At 42.9% G+C, this 21,022-nt stretch overlaps 1 protein-coding gene across 1 annotated transcript in view; it reads right to left on the minus strand.

Annotated features, from left to right (window-relative positions):
* Window positions 1-1,385: 1,385 nt before the first annotated feature.
* Window positions 1,386-21,022, minus strand: part of TBX15 (T-box transcription factor 15) — a 135,876-nt gene continuing 116,239 nt past the window's right edge. Inside the window, exon 8 of the mRNA XM_084643887.1 lies at window positions 1,386-3,606. Coding sequence (XP_084500013.1) covers window positions 2,822-3,606 — 785 coding nt within the window. The 3' untranslated portion in view covers window positions 1,386-2,821. The remainder of the gene's footprint in view (window positions 3,607-21,022) is intronic.

A 21,022-nucleotide genomic window follows, 5' to 3' on the forward strand; every position in this document is an offset into this window, starting at 1 on the left:
ACTGTGTTATGAAAAGAGATTGAACTTGTTTACTTTACAGAAGAAATGCATAGGACGGTCATGATCAAAGAACACAAAATAATGAATAATATAGAGAAAGTGGATCTATTCTTCCTGCTTCACAACACAAGTGGAAGGGGACAGTCACTGATACAAGAGTAGCAAGTTCAAAACTGATTATAGGAACTACATTTTCAGACAGTGCAAATTTAGACTGTGGAACTCATTGCCACAGGTGCCATTGAAGCCAAGGATTCAACAAGATTCAAAAAGGTATAGGAGATTTATGGAAATATTTAAGAGTTTTTGGAAAGGATATAAACCCCACTAATTCAGGGATTAAACCAATAGCTAACTATTGGGGTTAAGAGAAGAAACCCAGAGGAGATGCAAATTATCCCACTTCTGTCTACTTGCACCTTCCTTTGAAGCATTTGGTGCCAGCCACTGTCAGAGACATGATATTACACAAGATGGACGACAAGTCTGACCCAGTGTGACAATTCCTATGTTCCTCTTTTTAAAATGTTTAGAGAATTAACTTCCAAGTGTTTTCCTCCTTCCAAGGAACAATCTGCAATTCAGAGAACATTTTTCATTTAACGTTGGAAAAGCTATGAACTGCAAAACTGCACTTTTCAGCTTTTTTCATTGCTTGAGGTATTATTTAACATGTCAACAACATAGGTGGGAATATAATGTCACAGAAAAGTTGACAAATGAAAAAAAATTGAAAGTTCAAACTATTTACAATCTGTCATTTTCTGTGTTCATTTAAAAATTAACCTTAAATACGGTCTTCATAAGTTCAAAGTTAAAACTGGAAACTCTTGTTACATGTAAAATAATCCTTCCTATCAGCACAGACAGCTCACAAATCCTGTATGTTTGACTTTTGAAATCTTTTTGTAGAGCTCCAACATTTAAAAACAAAATGTTTATTGAGAAGTTTTTATTTTGTAAAGGAATTCCTGCTGTATTCCTATCTATCAGCTTATCTCATGAGACTAATAAATTCTTGGAGAAGTTCTAGTAGTTAATAAGAATCTGACTACGTCAAGGTTCTCATTTGTATAAAATTTCCTTGTTTGAGTGGAATCTTCCACACAAGTTCTTTATTACAATGACAGCTGCACAGCAATATCTTAACTTTGCCCACACTTCTCCTATATTCAGAACCAGTCATGCAGATGTGTGTGTGTATATTTGAACCTCCTTTAATTTCCATGTGTGGCAACCTTGTGTTTGCATTTGTGTCTGCAATTCCTGGGTTTTGCCCATAAAAGCATGTCAGCATTTTTAAAACTTGATGACCGCAGACTATGAATTGACTCTCACAGACAAACAAAAACAAAAGGAACAATTGCAAAGATTTATTTAGCGCAGTCTGTGCTTGGCACTTAGAAACAGAGTTCCGTGCATAGGGCAAATCTTTATACACCTTTTATTCTTCATACATATTTTACATACACTTTTTATTGCCCTCTTTTATATTCATAATATTGAATCCCCCACTAGGCACATAAATACATTTATACAACACTTCAAAACAAATCTCAATAATATCTGTATTCTGTTACTTGGTATTTGCATTTTCACACAACTTAAATGCTTAGCTCGCACCAAGCTACAATTGTTTTCTTATTTTTAAAGGACTTGAAGAAAAAGGAGAAAAAAACAGAAAAGAAAGAAACTTCAAAAGGCAATGATCTATTTGGTAAAACAGAGATCTAATGGCAGGCTGGGTGGAGAACACCTGTCCTTATCATTACTTAAATGCTAAAGGTTTTCTATGGCAACTCTTGCATGCAAGATAGATGAAGTTGGCCATACTATATATCTCAGGTCTGCAGAAAAGCAGAGCTCTCTTTTCTTGCCACCATTCACCATGAGCTGAATCTGGAGCTTTTTCTCTTGTTGAGTTGAATGCTGTGGGGCATATATGTTCCAAGCACAGATTTTCATTTCTTTTTGGCTGTGCTACTCTGGGTGACATCCACAGGAGTTGCACAGCTGAGACACCTCTCCCCTTCGGTATCATTCTAAAAATGCCCCCCAGCATATGGCAGAGGTTCCACCTCTGCTGATGAGGGTGTTCAAAGAAACATTTAATTTATGAGTTAAAACTCCTTGCTCTAGGCTCTCTCTCTTTGTGCAGGCATGGCACCATTGTGATCTAGACCCATGCAAAGAAAACTGCCTGCCAGGCACAGCCAGACTCAGAAAGTAAATATCTTTTGCGGGAGAGACGTTCCAGTTCAGCAATAATGTTCTGTTACTACAGCGGGGAGAAGGGACCACAGGACTTGTGTTAACTTCAGCAATATGCTAAACCACTCAGGCAGCAAGGAAAAGTCAGGGAAGGGTGAGGCCCTTAACGCAATGGCCTCTCATGGGCAGTGCAGCTCTGTAAGAGGAAGTCTTCAGTGACTTCTTTCCTTTGGTGTGGCGGAGATAGCACACGTACAAGACTCCCTCAACATCAAGAGTTCACGCTAATTGAGAGTTAATGCATATACTGTATTTTCTCAGATTCACTCCAGCTTCTCTTAAATGAGGCACTTCTCTCTAAAAAGCCCATTTGGCGCAGACGCTCCATTGCAGATGCTTAGGCCCCGGATTACAATGAGCAGCAGAGGCTGTCAGATCAGGGGCTTTCCATTGGATTCTTTGGAGTGTAACTTAGATGGCTTGTGTTTCCATTGATAATTAAACTACTAGTTCCATTATAAGTTTAAAGGCAAAAAGGTATTGAGACAGGATCGCCCATGGAGACAACGAGGGTCTTGCTGCCTTCAGTTCCAAGGAGACAAATCACGGGTTAAACCATGTGCACAGACATCTGTGAAGATGAGCCTGGAACAGCACCATATTGTCTGTTGTCACAGGCGTTGGCTGTTTGCTGGTTGCTGGATGGAGGACTGATCATGTGCATCCCATGATCCACCCCTGTTGAAAGGTATTGCCTCTCTCCAAAAGCCCCATTAGAAGGGGAAGAACAGAGTAAAGTGCTTTGAGGGGTGGTCAGTTTCTCTGGGCTTGCTGCCAGCCTAGGGGAAGCAGGGAAATTGTATCCATACAGGTTGTAAGGGTTGTGAAGGGAGAAGGCATTGTAGGAGCTCTGCTGCATGTGGCCACCACCAAACATATGTGAAGAAGAAGAGGTGGAGGCAGGGTTGCCTGCTTGCATGACATATTGAAACTGAGAGGCTGGGAACGACCCCAGCTGGCCACCAAAGGCTTCCATCTTACCATTGTTAGGCAGAGAGGAAGGAGTAGGCATTCCTGAGATCAAGGATGGAGTCCTCTGAGGCATGAAGGTTTCTGAGGGCTGAGTGGCAGAAGCAGTGCCACTTTGGAGTCGGTTGTACCCACTGTCACTTAGCCCTGGGTAGCTCTGTAAGGCAGCCATGTTGCTTCTGGCACATGGGGGATAATCGGACAGGTTGAGATTGCACAGCTGGCTCTCCCGGCAGCCAACGTTGAAAGTGTTGGGGGCCAAGTGAAAGGTTGGAGGGGAACAGGATGGAGAGAGAAGATGAGAGGAGGCAGAGGGCGATGGGGTCCCGGTGCTGGAGGTTGTTGGGGAGGTGCCTGTGCTGCCCCCTGAAAAACAAAACACAAAAGAGGATTTTAAAAGCTCCACAGCACATATGCAAAACAAGATGGTCCCCTTACAAACCAGCTTCTCTTAGTAAACAAACATGTAAGGCAAAATGGCCACCGTAAAAACTAGCCTCTACTAGCTTGCATCTTAGTTTCACAAACAAAATTGCTTGCTCCTTCTTTTGTTATTATTTGATTTTTAAACAGGTTTTCTTCCCTTCTACAATAGGAGAGAGAAGCACCACACCTTACAGCAAATTCCAGATCAGTGAAAACAGCTGTGGGCAAACCCAGCTCCATCTGTCAAGAGATCTGCATTTTACAGGGATATTAATCTAGTGTGCTCTTATTTAAAGTCTTGTCTCACTCTCTACTAGTTTCCAGGAAGACCACCTATTCAGCAGTCTGTACTGCACTGCTGCACACGTGCTTTATCATCAGCACTGTGGGCCTGAGGCAGGAAGTGGCTGAGGGCATGTAGGATTTTTACAGCGTTCCATGATTTTCTGTGATGGCTCATTGTGGAGCCAATAGTACTGATTTAAGCCACAGGATAAATTACACTAAAAATGGACAATGGTTACAAGCTACAGTGTGTTCTGCACAGCAGATGAATGGCTTGTTTGAATAAGGTTCTTCCATCATCTGCTTTAACTTTAAAATGGTACTGGATTGCATGCCCTCATTTACTATTAATGATTATTATAATTTCTATTACAGTATTAACTATACTGCATAATAAGCATGTGCCTGGTGCCATACAAAGAAATAGAATACCTTTCCCCTTTGAGCTGATAATATGAAGAAGCTAAAAACACAATAATATGAGAAGAGAACATACCAGGAAGGGATGTGGGGAAATGGGTGAAGAACAACAGAGGCATGGCTTTGGGGAGTGCAATTTTCCACTGAGCACAGACTGTAGAAGATATTTTCTTTCAAATGCTTCTTTTTACATTTTACATATTTCTTTATTTGCGGGGTTTGCATGGAAGGGCTTTGCTGAAGAAGTATAGGGGAGCTGGAGGAGTAATATGGTTAGAGGTGTGATGAGACCAGAGCAGAGGGAGAGGAAGATGATTGTAGAAGCTGAATTTTGGTCAAGCTGGAAGGGACCAGAGAAGAGGCGGGGGCACCAGAGAACAGGAAGACACAGTAGTCAAGGTGAGAGCTGACTAAGGTAAGGAGAAGGATTTTGGCAGTGAGTTTTAAAAGGAAAGGACAGATTCTGAGGTACTGTCATGGGAAAAAAATAAGAGGAGTTGGAGACTGCCTGGACATGGTATAAAAATGACAGAGGATTGAATACAGCCCTGAGGCTGGGCACCTGGATAATGGGGATAGTGTAGCTATTGTCAGTGATTGAAAGACAAGTTCTGTTTTCACCATGTTGCGTCTGAGTGAGTGGTGGGACACTGATGATGCTACGTTAGAAAGTGATCGCATATTTGAGATGAAGCTGAGTGGGAGAGGTCAGAAGGAGCCATAGATTTGGAAGAAATTAATAAACTTGTTTCTGTTTTCACATCTATTTGGAATGAGAACTAGAAATGGTGAAATACAAGAAGAAAGGCTGGTCTTAGGTATTTCCAGCCAAGACAGCAAAGGAGGTTATGGAAATATTGAAGTAAAACCTGTTCTCATGAGATCTGCAGCCTAGTTCTGCAAACTCAGCCTGGATAGCTCTGATAAGCATCCAAACTTTTGGGTGATTATCAGAATTAAACTACAATTCTGAATAATTTTAATGTCCTCTTATCTGAAAATGTCTACCTCACTCTGAGTAAACTGCAGAAAAAAAGTGTCCTCAAATATTTATTCAAATTCAAAAGTAAATTTTGATTCAACAGCATTTAAGCACCTTCACTTTCCAAGAACATTCAAGTATTCAAAGCTTTCCTAGCATGTATACTCATGAAAAGCACATTTGAGCTTGAATGTTCAAAGATTCACTGTAAGTGAATTCAGAATTTTGTATTTGGTTGTAAAATTTGCAGTTCTTTGTGTGTTTGTTAGTTAAACAAGTCACTCAGTTAGGGAACAGATAAAATACCATGTGATATGTAATGAACCAACACAACACAAATGTCAAAATGTGATGAGCTGAAATGAATTTTTTGTGAACAATCTGCAGGCCATTAATTATATGATGATAGCATTTGGGAATAAATATGAACACAAATAATTTCTATGAATTTTGTGAGAATGTTGAGATCCATTTGTAGTAAAATTTGTTGAATAAATTATTCATTGTGACTAATTCAGTGACCTCTTCTTCTTACACTATGATGAACTTGAGAAAATGGTGTAGGAAAGCAGCATAAACTACTGGCTGCAATATAGGCTAGGCTTGAAATGTTTGTTCAGGAAATTGGGATAGAATCTTAACCAGAGTAGACATTCTGCTTCCTCAAAGCAAGGATGTAAAGATCTATATAGTGGTATTACAAAATGTAATAATTATATTGTACACCTAACATTGCACCTGAACAGGAATTAAAGTGGTTCCACCCCAAGTCATCCCCATCCACTGACCAGCAGTGAAAATCCAGTAATTAAGACAAAGCCAACCTAAAAAGTTATTTTGCACTAGGCCCTAAAAATGGCCACGATCTGATGGACACAACAATGGAAGCAATTCCAGAGCTGACGACCACTCACCTCAGGAGTTCAACCCTAAGCATGGAACTCCAGAGTTTTCTGGCAAGTCCCAACTGCTACAGAAGGCATGAGGCTGAAGTAGTCACTTGAGTAGTGAGGTGCCAGGTGCTTTATAAAGGATAACCATTGAATGCCATCTGAAGCAGGATGGAAGACAACGTAGGGCATGGAGTACAGGAGTTATGTATTCATATCAGCTTGCCCTGCTTAAAAGACAAGCAGCGGGATTCTGCACTAGCTGAAGTTTCTGAGCTGTCCTCTAGGGTAGAACTCAAGTTAACCCCTACCAGCCAGATACTGTTAGTATTTTCCTAGAGTTGACATTTGTAATGTCTGGTTCTTGGAAAGACTGTTAATACCCACTTTAGAAAGCACTGAGTCCAGCAAATGCACACCCTTCAAACTAAGGCCTTGTCCATGCAGAGTTTTGCACCATTTTACTAAAGACATGAATTTAAGCCAATTTAGTTAAACTGGTGCAAAAGGCTGTGTGGACATTCTATTTCATTTTAAATGAGGCATAGTTTGGTTTAGCTTAAATCAATTAAAAATGGGTTTAAATTAAACCAAAATAAGTGATTTTTAAACTGAAATAAGAATGTCCACACAGGGATTTGCATCAGTTTAACTAAACTGGTGTACATTTGTGTATAGACAAGGCCTTACTCACACTTGACCTAAACCTTAAGATTTGGCAAGACAATTCTTTTAACACATTTTCTCTTCTAACAACTCCTCCTCTCACTTTTCAGAAGTTCCTCATGCCAAGACACCTGGTTTGCACTGAAATACATGTTTAAACAACTTTTTGCACTGGTTTCACTGAACTAGTTTCAAATGACACCTTTAGGGCATGTTTACATGGGCAGGTAATGCTTACTATTAAAGTGCACTGATGTGTTGCACATTAATTGGTCCATGTAGACCCTGCTAGTGCACACTGCAAATTCCCTACGGTGGTTTAAAGTATCACTGTTTGAAACAGCACTATGTTGAAGTGCACTTGGAAAATTTTAGTGCATACCAGCAGGGTCTACACGGACTAATTAATGCACAACATGTTAGTGCGCATTTCCCCACCATGTAGACAAGTCATTAGTCAAACTGGTGCAAAGCTGCATATAGATAACTCCTTCGGATACAATTTTCAAAGACACTTGTGTGACTTAGCAGCCTACTGCCCAGCTTCAAATGTGACACAGCTGTAGGAGCTAGCCAAAGAATGCATTTCTCTGGACACTGACACTATTCGTGAATTCAGGTTGAATTCAAAATATAGTTTTGGCTGAAAAACATTCATTTTTTCCCCTTGAAAAGTCAAAACAGTTCATTTCAACCATTTTGGAGTTCATTTCAAAATGGAGCGGGTTTTTTTTTTTCCAAAATTTAGCTATATGCACTTTTTTTTAAAAAAAAGGTGAAAATTCTGAAATTTTCCTCCCGAAAATTCCATGAAGCCTCCCCCCTCCCCACACCGAAATTCATTTCTGATCTAAAAACACCCTGAAAAAAACAAAATTTAATTTTGTTTCTGGTGGGTTTTGATACAAAAAAAAAGTTTTGGGGTTTTGTTTTGGTTTTTCGTTTTGGCAACAAAACAAAACAAAAAAGTCTGTTTTGGTTAGAAACAAACTGAATTTTTGTTTTTTTGTTTTGGGGTTTTTTTCAGATTTTTTGGTTCAGACCCTGACTCAGAAAAACAATTATTTGCTCAGCTTGACTTAGGAGCCTAAGTCCCATTGGCTTTCAGTGACACTTAGGCTCCTAGCTGCCTAAGTCCCTTTTGAAAATGGGTTTGGGGCCAGATTTTTAAAGGTATTTAGGCATTGAAAAATGCAGATATGAGCCTAATGGGATTTTAAAAAGTTCCTGTTTGCCTAAGTCCCATTGAAATCACACTAGATGCTTTTCAAAATTTTACGCTTTTAGTTGTGACAGTCATTAGATGACTGCATACATACAGGGAACGGATGTGTTGAGTAAGAGAACATAATTCCCTTCCCCCCTATAAACACATGCGCATAGATGTGTGTGCACACACACACTTTTGACTAAAAATGGCTCAAGAGCTCTTATTTCAACTTTCCAAAGCACTTTGCCTTTGCACAGAGAACAAGAATGAAAATGATAACCCAAAGGTGAACATTTCAGGAGGTTCTGGGTAAGTGAGGGCTCATGCAGACTTATGTAACTTTAACCATATTGGTCACTTCTGAGTGGTTGCTATTATCTACTTCTAAAAAGAGTACCATAGTTAATATTTATTCTGCATACCCTCCACTGTTCAGAAGCCTTGCTGACAAGTAAGATTTTTTGTTTTAGCCATCCATTTATGGAGTATAATCATGTATAATACTGGATTCCTGCATTAATCAAACCCCAGTGGAGGACCTGAAACTAGTAGTTTAATATATGACAGATTTTCACTTGCTGTAACCGAAACTCTATACTGTGCATAAAAGGTCCTGTCCTCCCTTTCTGTTGTCCTTCCAAACTTTGCATTACAAATATGACTGACAAGCAACAGATTTCTCCTTCTCTTGCCCTCTCTATACCTCCATCTGCTTTTCCTAATTTTCAAGAACTCAATTGCATAGAAATCTAAAAATGGCAGAAAGCTGGGAAGAAGCGAGTCACTAGAGAGTTCTTCATCACATTACCCCTGCAACCTCTCAGATTAGTTTCGTTTCTTCTTTACGCCTGCAATACCTCCCTGTCAGTGGAGATGTTCAGAAACTACATAGCTTTGATGCCTCTTTCAAGGCATCTCAGTCCCAGCAGGTGCAGTGCTATGTGACCTTCCAATGGAAAAGAAGTCCGGAGTGTTCACAAAAAAGCAATGCCCTGGGCTTAACCGTTCCATCAAGGCTGTCATTCCTGTGCTGATTATCCTCACAATGCTGAGTATTGGATTTGTGAGTAACTGGAATCCAGTCCCACATTTCCTGAAAAAGTCAATGGAATTTTCCACCCATGGTTATCAGCAAGCTAAGAATGGAAGCAACACAAATTGCTTCCAAGATGTGCAATGTGCTCGACTCCATCCTGTTTCTTTCTTGGTTCCGGGAACTATATCTTCCCCTTTCGTGGGGTGATGAGACGGATCTATTTCTCCATAAAGATTTGCTCCATAAGAACATAACTGCTTGTTTCCTCACTACAATTTTTGGGCAATCATTGAATTATCAATTCATGGCACAATCTTCAAAAGGATAGAGATGAGGCTGAAAGGCTGTTTGCATAGTTGTTGCAACAGCCAGGATTTCTCAGAAGCTCTTTTCAGTCTCACGTATGAGTCTATTAAAAGGTCCACAGAAGGGCAACAAAGATGGTTACAGGGATGGATTTAGGAGGAGAAGGGACTTATTAGAGGACACACAAATACAAAGAATTAGACATTAGACATTCAGAGTTAGAAGGGTATAATGAAAGCTGAGCTGTCACTTCTTTTAAGATGCCTCCAAGTCTGAGAATCTGTAGAAATATTAGTAAATTTAGAGCCAGTTACAATAATACTTTCCATTTCTATAGCATTTCTGAAGGGTCCCCCTATAGCTCACGTCGACCAACCGACATGTTAAAGCAACAACTTGCCCAGTTTACACCAGGATTTTAAAATGTGCTAGCAATCAGATGTTTAGACCAAGACCAAAAAGGGGATAAGAACCCACAGTGCCAGGCTCCCAGTCTTGCATGCTAATCACTAGGCCATGCTTTCTTAAAGGAAAAGAGACAATAACACTCATATGGATAGTCTGTCACACAATGGCTTGTGTCCATCATGACAACCATAGGATTTTCCTGTACTGCATCTACACTCACTCAACCAGATGCTCATTGCACCAGATTGTCAGCCTTTGGCATGGCCAGCAGTAATGTAGTAAATAGATCTCTTTCCTGGACCATATATCACCTACAGAAATTAGTTTCCTACAACCTCAATTCAGATACAGACGTATTAATCTGATTCATCTCTGTGGGCTGTTAGATCCAGTGAGCTTCTAGGACACCCTAGAGGAGAAATTGTCTAGCAGCAAGAATAGTTCACTGACCACTACAACAATAATTTGGACACAACCATTGATATACTGGCCACAAAATGGCCACTGCCCCAATGAAGTATATCAAACAAAGAATGGATGCAAATAATGAACACTTGTGGCACCCCTCTGCATCTGATATTGAAATATGCAAGGAAATCCTGCAGTTTTGCTGCTAAGATTAATCAAATCTGAGATAGTCTCATCAGCACCAAAGAAACCAACCAGAGACAACGACCTGTGGCCCTTCCACCATTCTTGATAGAGTTCGGTCCAGTCCAGCAGAGACCCTGGAAACTCTAGGCCAGTACATGCTAAGCAGATCCCTGCCTCCAGGCCTACTGCTAAGCAAGATTTTTGAATTGTGGGGAAAAAATATACTAGTACTATCCCAAGCCCAATACACAAACCAAGCTCCGCTCATATTGAAATGAGATGCCATTCACAGTAGATTGTGCAATTCTTCATAATATGACTATCCCTTTTCTCCCTTGTGTGATTTGATTAGCAGTGAAACTGATAACATTTAAATTCTGTAATAAGGATTCAGAGTTAACACCAGCGGTTCACCTGGAGACTCTGGTCAACTCAGGGGCCTCAGGTAATTTTATAGAGTGGGATGTGGCTAAGGGCCACGGGATCCCTGCAGTGTGTAAGAATTCTCTGGATCTGGCGGAAACCATTTCTGGGTTGCTCCTAGCCTTGGTGCTGGTCATCCACCAGACCACCCATTAGCAGTAATTACTCTTCTGGGGCACTGGGACCCTCTTCAGTTCAGGTTGATTCAGGATCCCCCATGCTCTGGTCATCCTCGGAATGCTCTGGCTTGTTGCTTATGACCTCCCACAAACGGCAGCCTCCAATGGTCAGCTGTACCCTTGAGCTTTTTACTAGTGCAAGCTCACCCCAGTGGAGCAAAACTATGGCTCAGATCAGCCTTTGAGGAATGGCAGCATCTCCTGGAGGGTGCCAGATTCCTATCCATGTCCTCACCAACCACAAGAACCTTGAATTTCTGAAGATGGTTCAGCACCTAAGTCGGCACTGGTCCTGCTTCTTCACACAAATCGACTCCATGGTGGCCTACCGCCCCGAGACCAGGCATGGGAGGGCAGATGCTTTATCACAAAAGACTGACAAAGGTGGCGCATTTTATGCCACATTGCAGTCTCCCCACTGCCCAGGAAACAGTCCATTGTTTGAAGACAACGTCTTTCGCCTTCATGGACTGCCCACAAGTGTAATATCTCACCAAGGGTTCCAGTTAGTTTCCTGCTTTTGCTGGGAATTTTTGCATCTACTTGGCACCGAACTTTACACCTCGACAGCTTACCACCCTAGTATCAATGGCCAGGCAGAGAGAGTGAATCAGGTCTTGGAGTAACACCTATGCTGCTTCCTAAATTACCACCAGGTCAATTGGCTGGCACTCATTCCCCAGGCAGAATTTTCCTACAAGTCCACGCATGCCATCACCCACCAGACCCCTTTCTTCACAAATGCCCACTGTTGCTGACCTCACTGCACACATCCACTAAGAACATCAAGAACTCAGGCACTGGTTAGCAGAGACTTACACAGCATTCAAGTGCTGACTGACACTGTCAGCTAACCCTTAACTTCAAGGTACGGGATAAGCTTTGGCAATATGTCCAAAACCCTTGCTCCCACCTGTCTATCCGAAAATTGGACCACAAATACTTGGGGACCTTTTGCAATCATGGAACAACTTAACCTGGTAGCCTTTCAACGGCAGCTGTAAGAATCCCTCAAGGTCCACCTTGTGTTCTCTCTACTGAAATCTTTCACTGAGAATCCCTTCCCACAATGCACTACTCCTCCCCCTCTGCCGATAACCAAACAGGGCAAAGAGCAAAACATGGGCCAGCAGATTCTAGAATCCCACCAAGCCTGGGGAAGACTCCAATATCTGATTGACTGGGCGGGATATGGCGTTCATGGGAAACCATGGAACACATTCATGCCCCAGACCGCCTGAGCACCTTCCACCAGACCTACCCCAAGAAACCTGGCCCAGGGTCTCCTGGGAGGTGACCCAGAAGGGAGAGGGGTGCTGTCAGGCACCAGACCAGCTAGGAGCAGCTGCTGGCCTTCTCCCTGACTAACTGCACTGCTAGGCAACCAATGAGCCCAGCTGCACTGCCTCAGAACTCTCCTAAGGGCCACAGCCCTGATTGACTGTGTAGCAGTCCTGCTTATAAGCCTGGCCCCCACAGCTGGTCAGTGACTGCTCAGCACACACCACACCTGCAGCTGTGCTTGCCCTTCCTCCAGCCCTTATTCCAGTCTCTGCTCCAGCCCCTGCTCCCCTCTGGCTTTGACCCCCCAGCTCTGCCTCTGGTTTATGACCCTGGATGACCCTCAGGTTCTGACATTCAGCTTCCGTCTCTCCAGTACTGATCCATGGCTCTGCCTCTAGTTTACAACTCTGGTTTACCCTCTCCAGCTCTGGCATTTGGTCTCTGCCCCTCCGGTACTGACCCTCAACTCATTTCCTGGACTCCACCCGCCCTGGATCCAGCAGGCCAAACTCTCACCTTCACCACTAGGCCTGATCGCTCACGGCCTGGTCAGCAATAGTATTGCACTGCACTACACTGGTTACATTTAAGTCACATATGGAAGGTTATCTTAACTTTTAATTATGAAATTATATATTCTGGAGCACCATACTGCAGCCTCCCCAAAAAGCAATAGTTTGTCAAGCTACCAGAAGGTGGCCCAGTTTGTCCTCATTTAAAGGAAGCAATGCTGGCCATATGAAGTATACAATAGTCTGACTTGTACTTAGGAAACCAGCACTTCATTCCAATAACTCTGCCAACAATTGCCCTGTTTCTAACATCTCTTTCTAGGGCAAACTAGTCAAGATGATAATGGAGACCAAACCCTAACATCTGACTGCTCCAATTATCCTAGACCACACACAAGTTCTAAATCTATTTCAAGCTCCCAGACCTAATCTTGAAGGCTATTAATGGGCTGTGGCATGGGAGAGAGATAGTCTCTCCACCTGTGACACAGAAGACAGCTGAGATCAATGGGGATGCTGCAGTTAATGGGGATCAGGAGCAGATGGTACAGTGTTCTCAGCAGAGGCCCATTTCAGAGCAAAGATATTCCATTTGAAAGGAATGGTGCCTTAAAATTCATTGTTTGGAATTAAAATTTTGAATTTTTATGGATTTTTAATGTGAAAATAGCTCTTTAGTGGACAAGTGAACTTTGAGGGGTACAACATAGTTGGAACACCATTTCACATGAATATTTTGCCAGCTTTGCGATTCTGCTCAGGAGGAAATCTCTCCCAGCAAGTAGAGTAATGCACAATTGGCTGGGTGCGTTAATTTTTACATGTTGCACAGTTTGTTTGATTTGATATGAAGAATCAGGTATTCATCATTACCACAATGCTGGTGAGATATGGGATTTACTGGTCCAATCCAGTTTGTTTAATCCTATGTTCTTACAATTATTGTTAAAGATCGGCTCATCTTAGTGTTTTGTGGGGACCAGAGTAGTATAGAGGAGCCAGCAACAGCTCTTTCAATGTTGAAAAGTGACATAATCCAGAGTTATTGGAACTCTTATTTTATTTATTATTTGTTTTATGTTCTTTGTTAGAGTCAAGAAACCAAGCCACGTATTTTTTAATAATGAGAATCTGGCTCAGGTTCAGTCTAAATTTCAAAAAATATATTCCTATTAAAGAGTTTAATAGATTCTTGGCTTTCCCCCCATCTCTTTGCCATATGCATTCAATAATCCCAAGTTTTTTTTCCCCTGGTAATAAGTAGATTTCAGTGATGGTAACATCATGCTTCAAAAGTTCAGCTGGATGGAGATCTGTTGTCATTGTGACAAACTCCACTTACTGAAAAACTGGGACTCATTTGGACTCTCTGCTGCTCAGGAAACATTCTGTGCTCAGCCCTGAAAGACATACTGGTTCTTGGACAGAAGCAGCATGCCCCTCACTGGGAGGTCCATGTGGTGACCTCTAAAGCACCAGTCCTGCACAGGCTTCCACATGCGCTTAGCTTTCCTAGTGAGTAGTCCCAATGAAGTCAGTCAGACACATGTGTTTGCGGTATCATTTGTGTGATTTCAAATGCAAACAGAAACCTGTTATTTTTTTTAAACTACAGTGTTGCTCAGTCCTTGAGTAGCATAATGGAATCCACTGCACTAGATGTTTGATTCTGGGCAATGTCACTGTGGGCTCTGCTCTCAAAAAAGCAAACAATTAATTTATATAAAGGCATTATAATATTTACTGTATACAATTCTCCATCCCATTTTGGAGTGGGATGGAGAATTGTATACAGTAAATATTATAATGCCTTTATATAAATTAATGGTGCGGACCCATCCAAATACAGTCAGCAGTACTGGTCACCCCAAAAAAGTTATTGAAGAATTAGAAGCGATGGAGAGAAGTGCAATGAAAAGGATCCAGGGCCTGGAAAAATTTTCATATTAAAAGAGATTGAAAAGATTGGGATTGTATAATTTACAAAGGAGAAGACTAAGAGGGGAGATAATAAAAATTTATAAAATAATGAATGCTATAGAGGAGATAGATCAGCAGCTTCGGTTCTCCCTGTCTCATAGCACAACAAGGAGACATTAAGTTAAAAGTGGCAAATTCAAAACAGACAAATGGAAACACTTTTTCACACAATGTATGATTAATCTGTGGACCTCACTGGCACATAAAGTTGTTGAGGATTTGCTAGGTTAAATAGCCCTGTAGTACCAAGTATTTTCTCCCCGTGAAGGAACCTCAGGAAGGTCTGTAATCAAGTCACCTCTCAATCTTCTTTATGATAAGCTAAGCCTCTCACTATAAGGCATTTTCTTCAGATCTCGGACCACTTTTGTGGTTCTTTCCCGAACACTTTCCAATTTGTCAACATTCTTTTTAAAACGTAGACACCGGAACTGGATGCAGTATTCCAGCATTGGTCTCACGAATGCCATATAGAGAGGTAAGATCACCTCCCTACTGCTACATGTGACTCCAAGGATCACATTATCCCTTTTTGCCACAGCACTCCATTGGGAGCTCATGTTCAGGTGTTTGTCCAGTACGACCCCTAAATCCTTTTCAGAGTCACTGCTTTCCAGGATATAGCCCTCCCCCACCCCTGGTATAGGTGTGGCCTACATTTGTTGTTCCTAGATGTATGACCTTGCAAATGGCTATATTAAAATACATTTTGTTTTAATAGGCCCATGGTACCAAGGGATCCAGATAGCTCTGTAGGACTTCCCTGTCCTCATCAGTATTTAGCCCTCTTCCAAACATTGTGTCATTTGCAAATTTTATCAGCAGTGATTTTATGTTTACTTCCAGGTCATTGATAAAAATGTTGACTAGCATCAGGCCTAGAACTGATCCCAGTAGCACCCTGTAAGAAACACAATGATTTCCCCATTGACTACTACTTTTTGGAGTCTGTCAGTTAGCCAGTCCTGAATCCATTTAACATGTGCTTTATTAATATTGTATAGGGTTAATTTTTTCATCAGAATGTCATACAAGTCAAAAGCCTTACAAAAGTCTAAGTATATTACATCTACACAGCACTTTTTATACTTTATCAAACAAACTTGTAATCTCATCAAAGAATGAAACCAGATTTTTTTGACAAGATCTATTTTGGAAAGGGTCGCTGGCCTGGATCCCCAACACCTTCTAGAAAAATCACAGGAATAACACTGCAATCCCCAAAGCCTGAGATAGGTGCATAGGCTCCTTACTCAATGAATAGGGAGACAAAACACCTAGGAATGGGATCCACAAAAGCCAGCACTCTAGGTGGTGAGCTGCCTAAGCTAGCCAATGGGAGATGCCACTGAGAGAGGTGTGTCCTGAACTGCTCCCCTCTGACAGAGATAGCCGTCTAAATCCAGGTTGCAGGGAGCACCTATTTTTGCTCATGATCCACAGATAGGAACCCATCTCAGGGAGGAGTATAAAAATATTGCTCGGGGATGCAGGAGTGAAATCAGGAAGGCCAAATCACACCTGGAGTTGCAGCTAGCAAGAGATGTTAAGAGTAACAAGAAGGATTTCTTCAGGTATGTTAGCAACAAGAAGAAAGTCAAGGAAAGTGTGGGCCCCTTACTGAATGAGGAAGGCAACCTAGTGACAGAGGATGTGGAAAAAGCTAATGTACTCAATGCTTTTTTTGCCTCTGTCTTCACGAACAAGGTCAGCTCCCAGACTGCTGCACTGGGCAGCACACCATGGGGAGGAAGTGGCCAGCCCTCTGTGGAGAAAGAAGTGGTTCGGGCCTATTTAGAAAAGCTGGATGAGCACAAGTCCATGGGGCCAGATGCGCTGCATCCGAGAGTGCTATAGGAGTTGGCGGATATGATTGCAGAGCCACTGGCCATTATCTTTGAAAACTCATGGCAATCGGGGGAGGTCCCGGATGACTGGAAAAAGGCTAATGTAGTGCCCATCTTTAAAAAAGGGAAGGAGGAGGATCTGGGGAACTACAGGCCAGTCAGCCTCACCTCAGTCCCCGGAAAAATCATGGAGCAGGTGCTCAAGGAATCAATTCTGAAGCACTTAGAGGAGAGGAAAGTGATCAGGAACAGTCAGCATGGATTCACCAAGGGCAAGTCATGCCTGACTAATCTAATGGCCTTCTATGACGAGATAACTGGTTCTGTGGATGAAGGGAAAGCAGTGGACGTGTTGTTCCTTGACTTTAGTAAAGCTTTTGACATGGTCTCCCACAGTATTCTTGCCAGCAAGTTAAAGAAGTATGGCCTGGATGAATGGACGATAAGGTGGATAGAAAGCTGGCTAGATTGTCGGGCTCAACGGGTAGTGATCAATGGCTCCATGTCTAGTTGGCAGCCGGTATCAAGTGGAGTGCCCCAAGGGTCGGTCCTGGGGCCGGTTTTGTTCAATATCTTCATAAATGATCTGGAAGATGGTATGGATTGCACCCTCAGCAAGTTTGCAGATGACACTAAACTGGGAGGAGAGGTAGATACGCTGGAGGGTACAGATAGGATACAGAGGGACCTAGACAAATTGGAGGATTGGGTCAAAAGAAATCTGATGAGGTTCAACAAGGACAAGTGCAGAGTCCTGCACTTAGGACGGAAGAATCCAATGCACTGCTACAGACTAGGGACCGAATGGCTAGGCAGCAGTTCTGCAGAAAAGGACCTAGGGGTTACAGTGGACGAGAAGCTGGATATGAGTCAACAGTGTGCCCTTGTTGCCAAGAAGGCCAATGGCATTTTGGGATATATAAGTAGGGGCATTGCCAGAAGATCAAGGGACGTGATCGTTCCCCTCTATTCGACACTGGTGAGGCCTCATCTGGAGTACTGTGTCCAGTTTTGGGCCCCACACTACAAGAAGGATGTGGAAAAATTGGTAAGAGTCCAGCGGAGGGCAACAAAAATTATTAGGGGACTGGAACACATGACTTATAAGGAGAGGCTGAGGGAACTGGGGATGTTTAGTCTATGGAAAAGAAGAATGAGGGGGGATTTGATAGCTGCTTTCAACAACCTGAAAGGGGGTTCCAAAGAGGATGGATCTAGACTGTTCTCAGTTGTGGCAGATGACAGAACAAGGAGTAATGGTTTCAAGTTGCAGTGGGGGAGATTTAGGTTGGATATTAGGAAAAACTTTTTCACGAGGAGGGTGGTGAAACACTGGAATGCGTTACCTAGGGAGGTGGTGGAATCTCCTTCCTTAGAAGTTTTTAAGGTAAGGCTTGACAAAGCCCTGGCTGGGATGATTTAATTGGGGATCGGTCTTGCTTTGAGCAGGGGGTTGGACTAGATGACCTCCTGAGGTCCCTTCCAACCCTGATATTCTATGATTCTATTATTCTATGATCTCCTGGTACCTAAGCAGTTTCTTGTCAGAAGGACTTAGGCACCTGCCTCATTCCACACAAAACAGCCAGAGGAGGAGGAAGTGGATGCGGTGTTGCCCCTCTCCCCCTCCATAACCTTTAGCTCAGTAGTTAGAGCACTCACCTGGGATGTCAAACACCCATGTGCAATTCCCCCATCTGCCAGAGGGGGCAAAAGGATTTGAATTGGGGTCTCCTACTTCTCAGGTAAGTGCTCTAACTATTGAGCTATGGGATATTCTGGTGTGGGGCTCCCTCAGTCTCTCCTGTTGAAGCTGTTCCATTGCGGATAAATACTTAAAAGAGACATTGGGCAGAAGAGAGAGTGCAAGAGAGCCTGGTGGCTGGGCACCCACCTTGGAGGTGGGAAACTCAGGGTCCAGTCTCCCAGATCTAATGACTCTTTCATCATTTACACAAAGTGGAACAACTTTAACAGGAGAGAGTCACAGCCTGAGAGCACCCTATATTAGAATTTTCCCAATCCCGTAGCTTAGTGGTTAGAGAACTCAGAGATGTGGGAGATCCCTGCTCAAATCTTTTCTCCCTCTCTGCCTGAGGGAGGAATTGAGTGCAGGTTTCCCACTTCTCAGCTGAGTGTTCTGGTACCTAGTAACAGGTGATACAGTGGGCACAGGCAGCACCACCACCTCCTCCTCTGGCCGCATTTTGAATTGTGCCCAAACTCTTAGAGATGCTCAAAGGCCGCCTACTGGAATGGGCCTCTCAGGCAAGAGGGGTGGATGAATGTCTATCCTACCCCACAACATGGATCACTCTGGTGGGAGATAGGTGTACAAACACTGAGATGGAGGTAGCACTGCACATAGAATCATAGAATCATAGAATATCAGGGTTGGAAGGGACCTCAGGAGGCCATCTAGTCCAACCCCCTACTCAAAGCAGGACCAATCCCCAATTTTTGCCCCAGATCCCTAAATGGCCCCCTCAAGGATTGAACTCGCAACCCTGGGTTTAGCAGGCCAATGCTCAAACCACTGAGCTATCCTTCTCCCCCACATGGGCAGAGGCAGAACCTAGGCGCCAAGGGAATTCGTGTGCCAAGTGAGTTTAGGCACCTACAGGGTTGGGCAGCAGCTAAGCAGGATTTTCGCGGATTGCAGTGGCGTCTAAAACCAGGAATTAGGGGCCAAAGTACATTTGTGGATCTGGGGCTCTGAGGTTCTAGACACCATTGCCATCACAAGAGGAAATAAGCAAATGAGACGTTAGAAATCACACTGCAGAACTATAAAATCCATTTTTTAAGAGGACAGGCAAGCAGTGATGTTCCAGATGCAGGTAGCGTCTCATATGCTAGTTTAGACCAACTGGGAATACTATTTTTAAGGGGTTTTATGCTACCCTTAACATATCTGCTGATTTTGCCCCATCGTTGTTGCTTTTCCTATGCTCTGGAAATCATGACTCTTAACTTTACTGAGCAGTAAGTGCTTGTTGCCCGGAAACCTTACATATTAAAATCCACTATCAGAATAGATGGGCAGGGTTCTTGGTTAATAGAATTCTGTGGTTTGTATTGCGGTGTAATGGTGTAGAACAGCCATGGCACTTGGAGTAACAGGAAGACTCTGTGCCTGACCTTCATTCCTAACAGGAAGCAGATCCTGCAACAGCCACACTTTATTGCAATCACAGTTCTTACAACACTCCTTCCACCTTCCTGGACGTTGACAGCTCAGCATTCTTGACTTTACATGCCATAGCAGAAAGTGTACATTTCACTGGAGTCACAAAGGGCCCCATCCCAAAACAGGCACTTACATTGCATGCAAAACGTGCAGCTGTGGGAAGTAAATGGATTCCTGCAATTTGTCAGTCTCTCTCACAGATGCCATACAATCACCCATTTGAAGAGGCAACTGCACACTCTGTGCACAATTTATGTGCACATTTATTAAAATAATGCCCTAAACTTTCCAAACCTTAGATCTCATGGTGTATAACAGAACTGCAGTCAGCCCAAAATTTTCACCCTTGGGGCCTAAAGTTAGGCACCTACATCCATATTTAGCCCCCTAAATTATCAGGCTGGCTGATCTTCAGAAGGGCTGAGCCCAAACAGCTCCTACTGAAATCAAGGATGCTAAACAGTAACCATGGACTTACCTGTCACAACGTTTACAAAACCCAAGTGGTTAATAGCAAGGAAATAAATAGTTAAGGACATCATGTGGCTCGCTCAGCAGAAGTCCGAGAGGTGGCTTTAAACCCTGGGTCCAGCAACTGGGTCCTGCAGTCTGATCTATTTGTGCTAGCTGCCCATGGCCCTCTGGGTCTGTTCCAGCTGCTGGGGATCAAATGGATGCACAGATGCCACAGCCAGGCCCCCTATCCCACAGGCTAGGGAGAGATGGGTGTAGAAACCTCGGAGGCTCTATGCCACTTGATGATTCCCTTTGGTAAGGTGAATCTTTAGGTAGTGGGATTCACCAGCTTTAGGGTTGCTTTGTGTTGCCAGCATAGTGCAAAGCAGACCTAAGGCTCCAGAGAATCAGGACCTAACACCTTTAACATTTTCAATTTTGTTCAGACTTCGCATGATTCTTCAAAGTCTTCATGAGAGCCCCAAACCGGTCAAGGCTGACGAACATCAGTTATATAGTTTTAAAGTTATTTAGATATAAGATTGGCAAATCAGGGGTCCCAAATGGGGACAACTTATTTAAGACCATCCTGAACCTAGTGGGCTGTAGAGCAGCTAGTGGTGGGCTGCAGGGAGCTGGCCAGTCAAATGGTGCTGGCTCTCTTCCTGGTTTTTCAGCTGCCAAATTG

This window comes from Lepidochelys olivacea (assembly GCF_965140295.1).
Source record: "Lepidochelys olivacea isolate rLepOli2 genome assembly, chromosome: 1".
In the NCBI taxonomy this organism is placed as follows: Eukaryota; Metazoa; Chordata; order Testudines; family Cheloniidae; genus Lepidochelys; species Lepidochelys olivacea.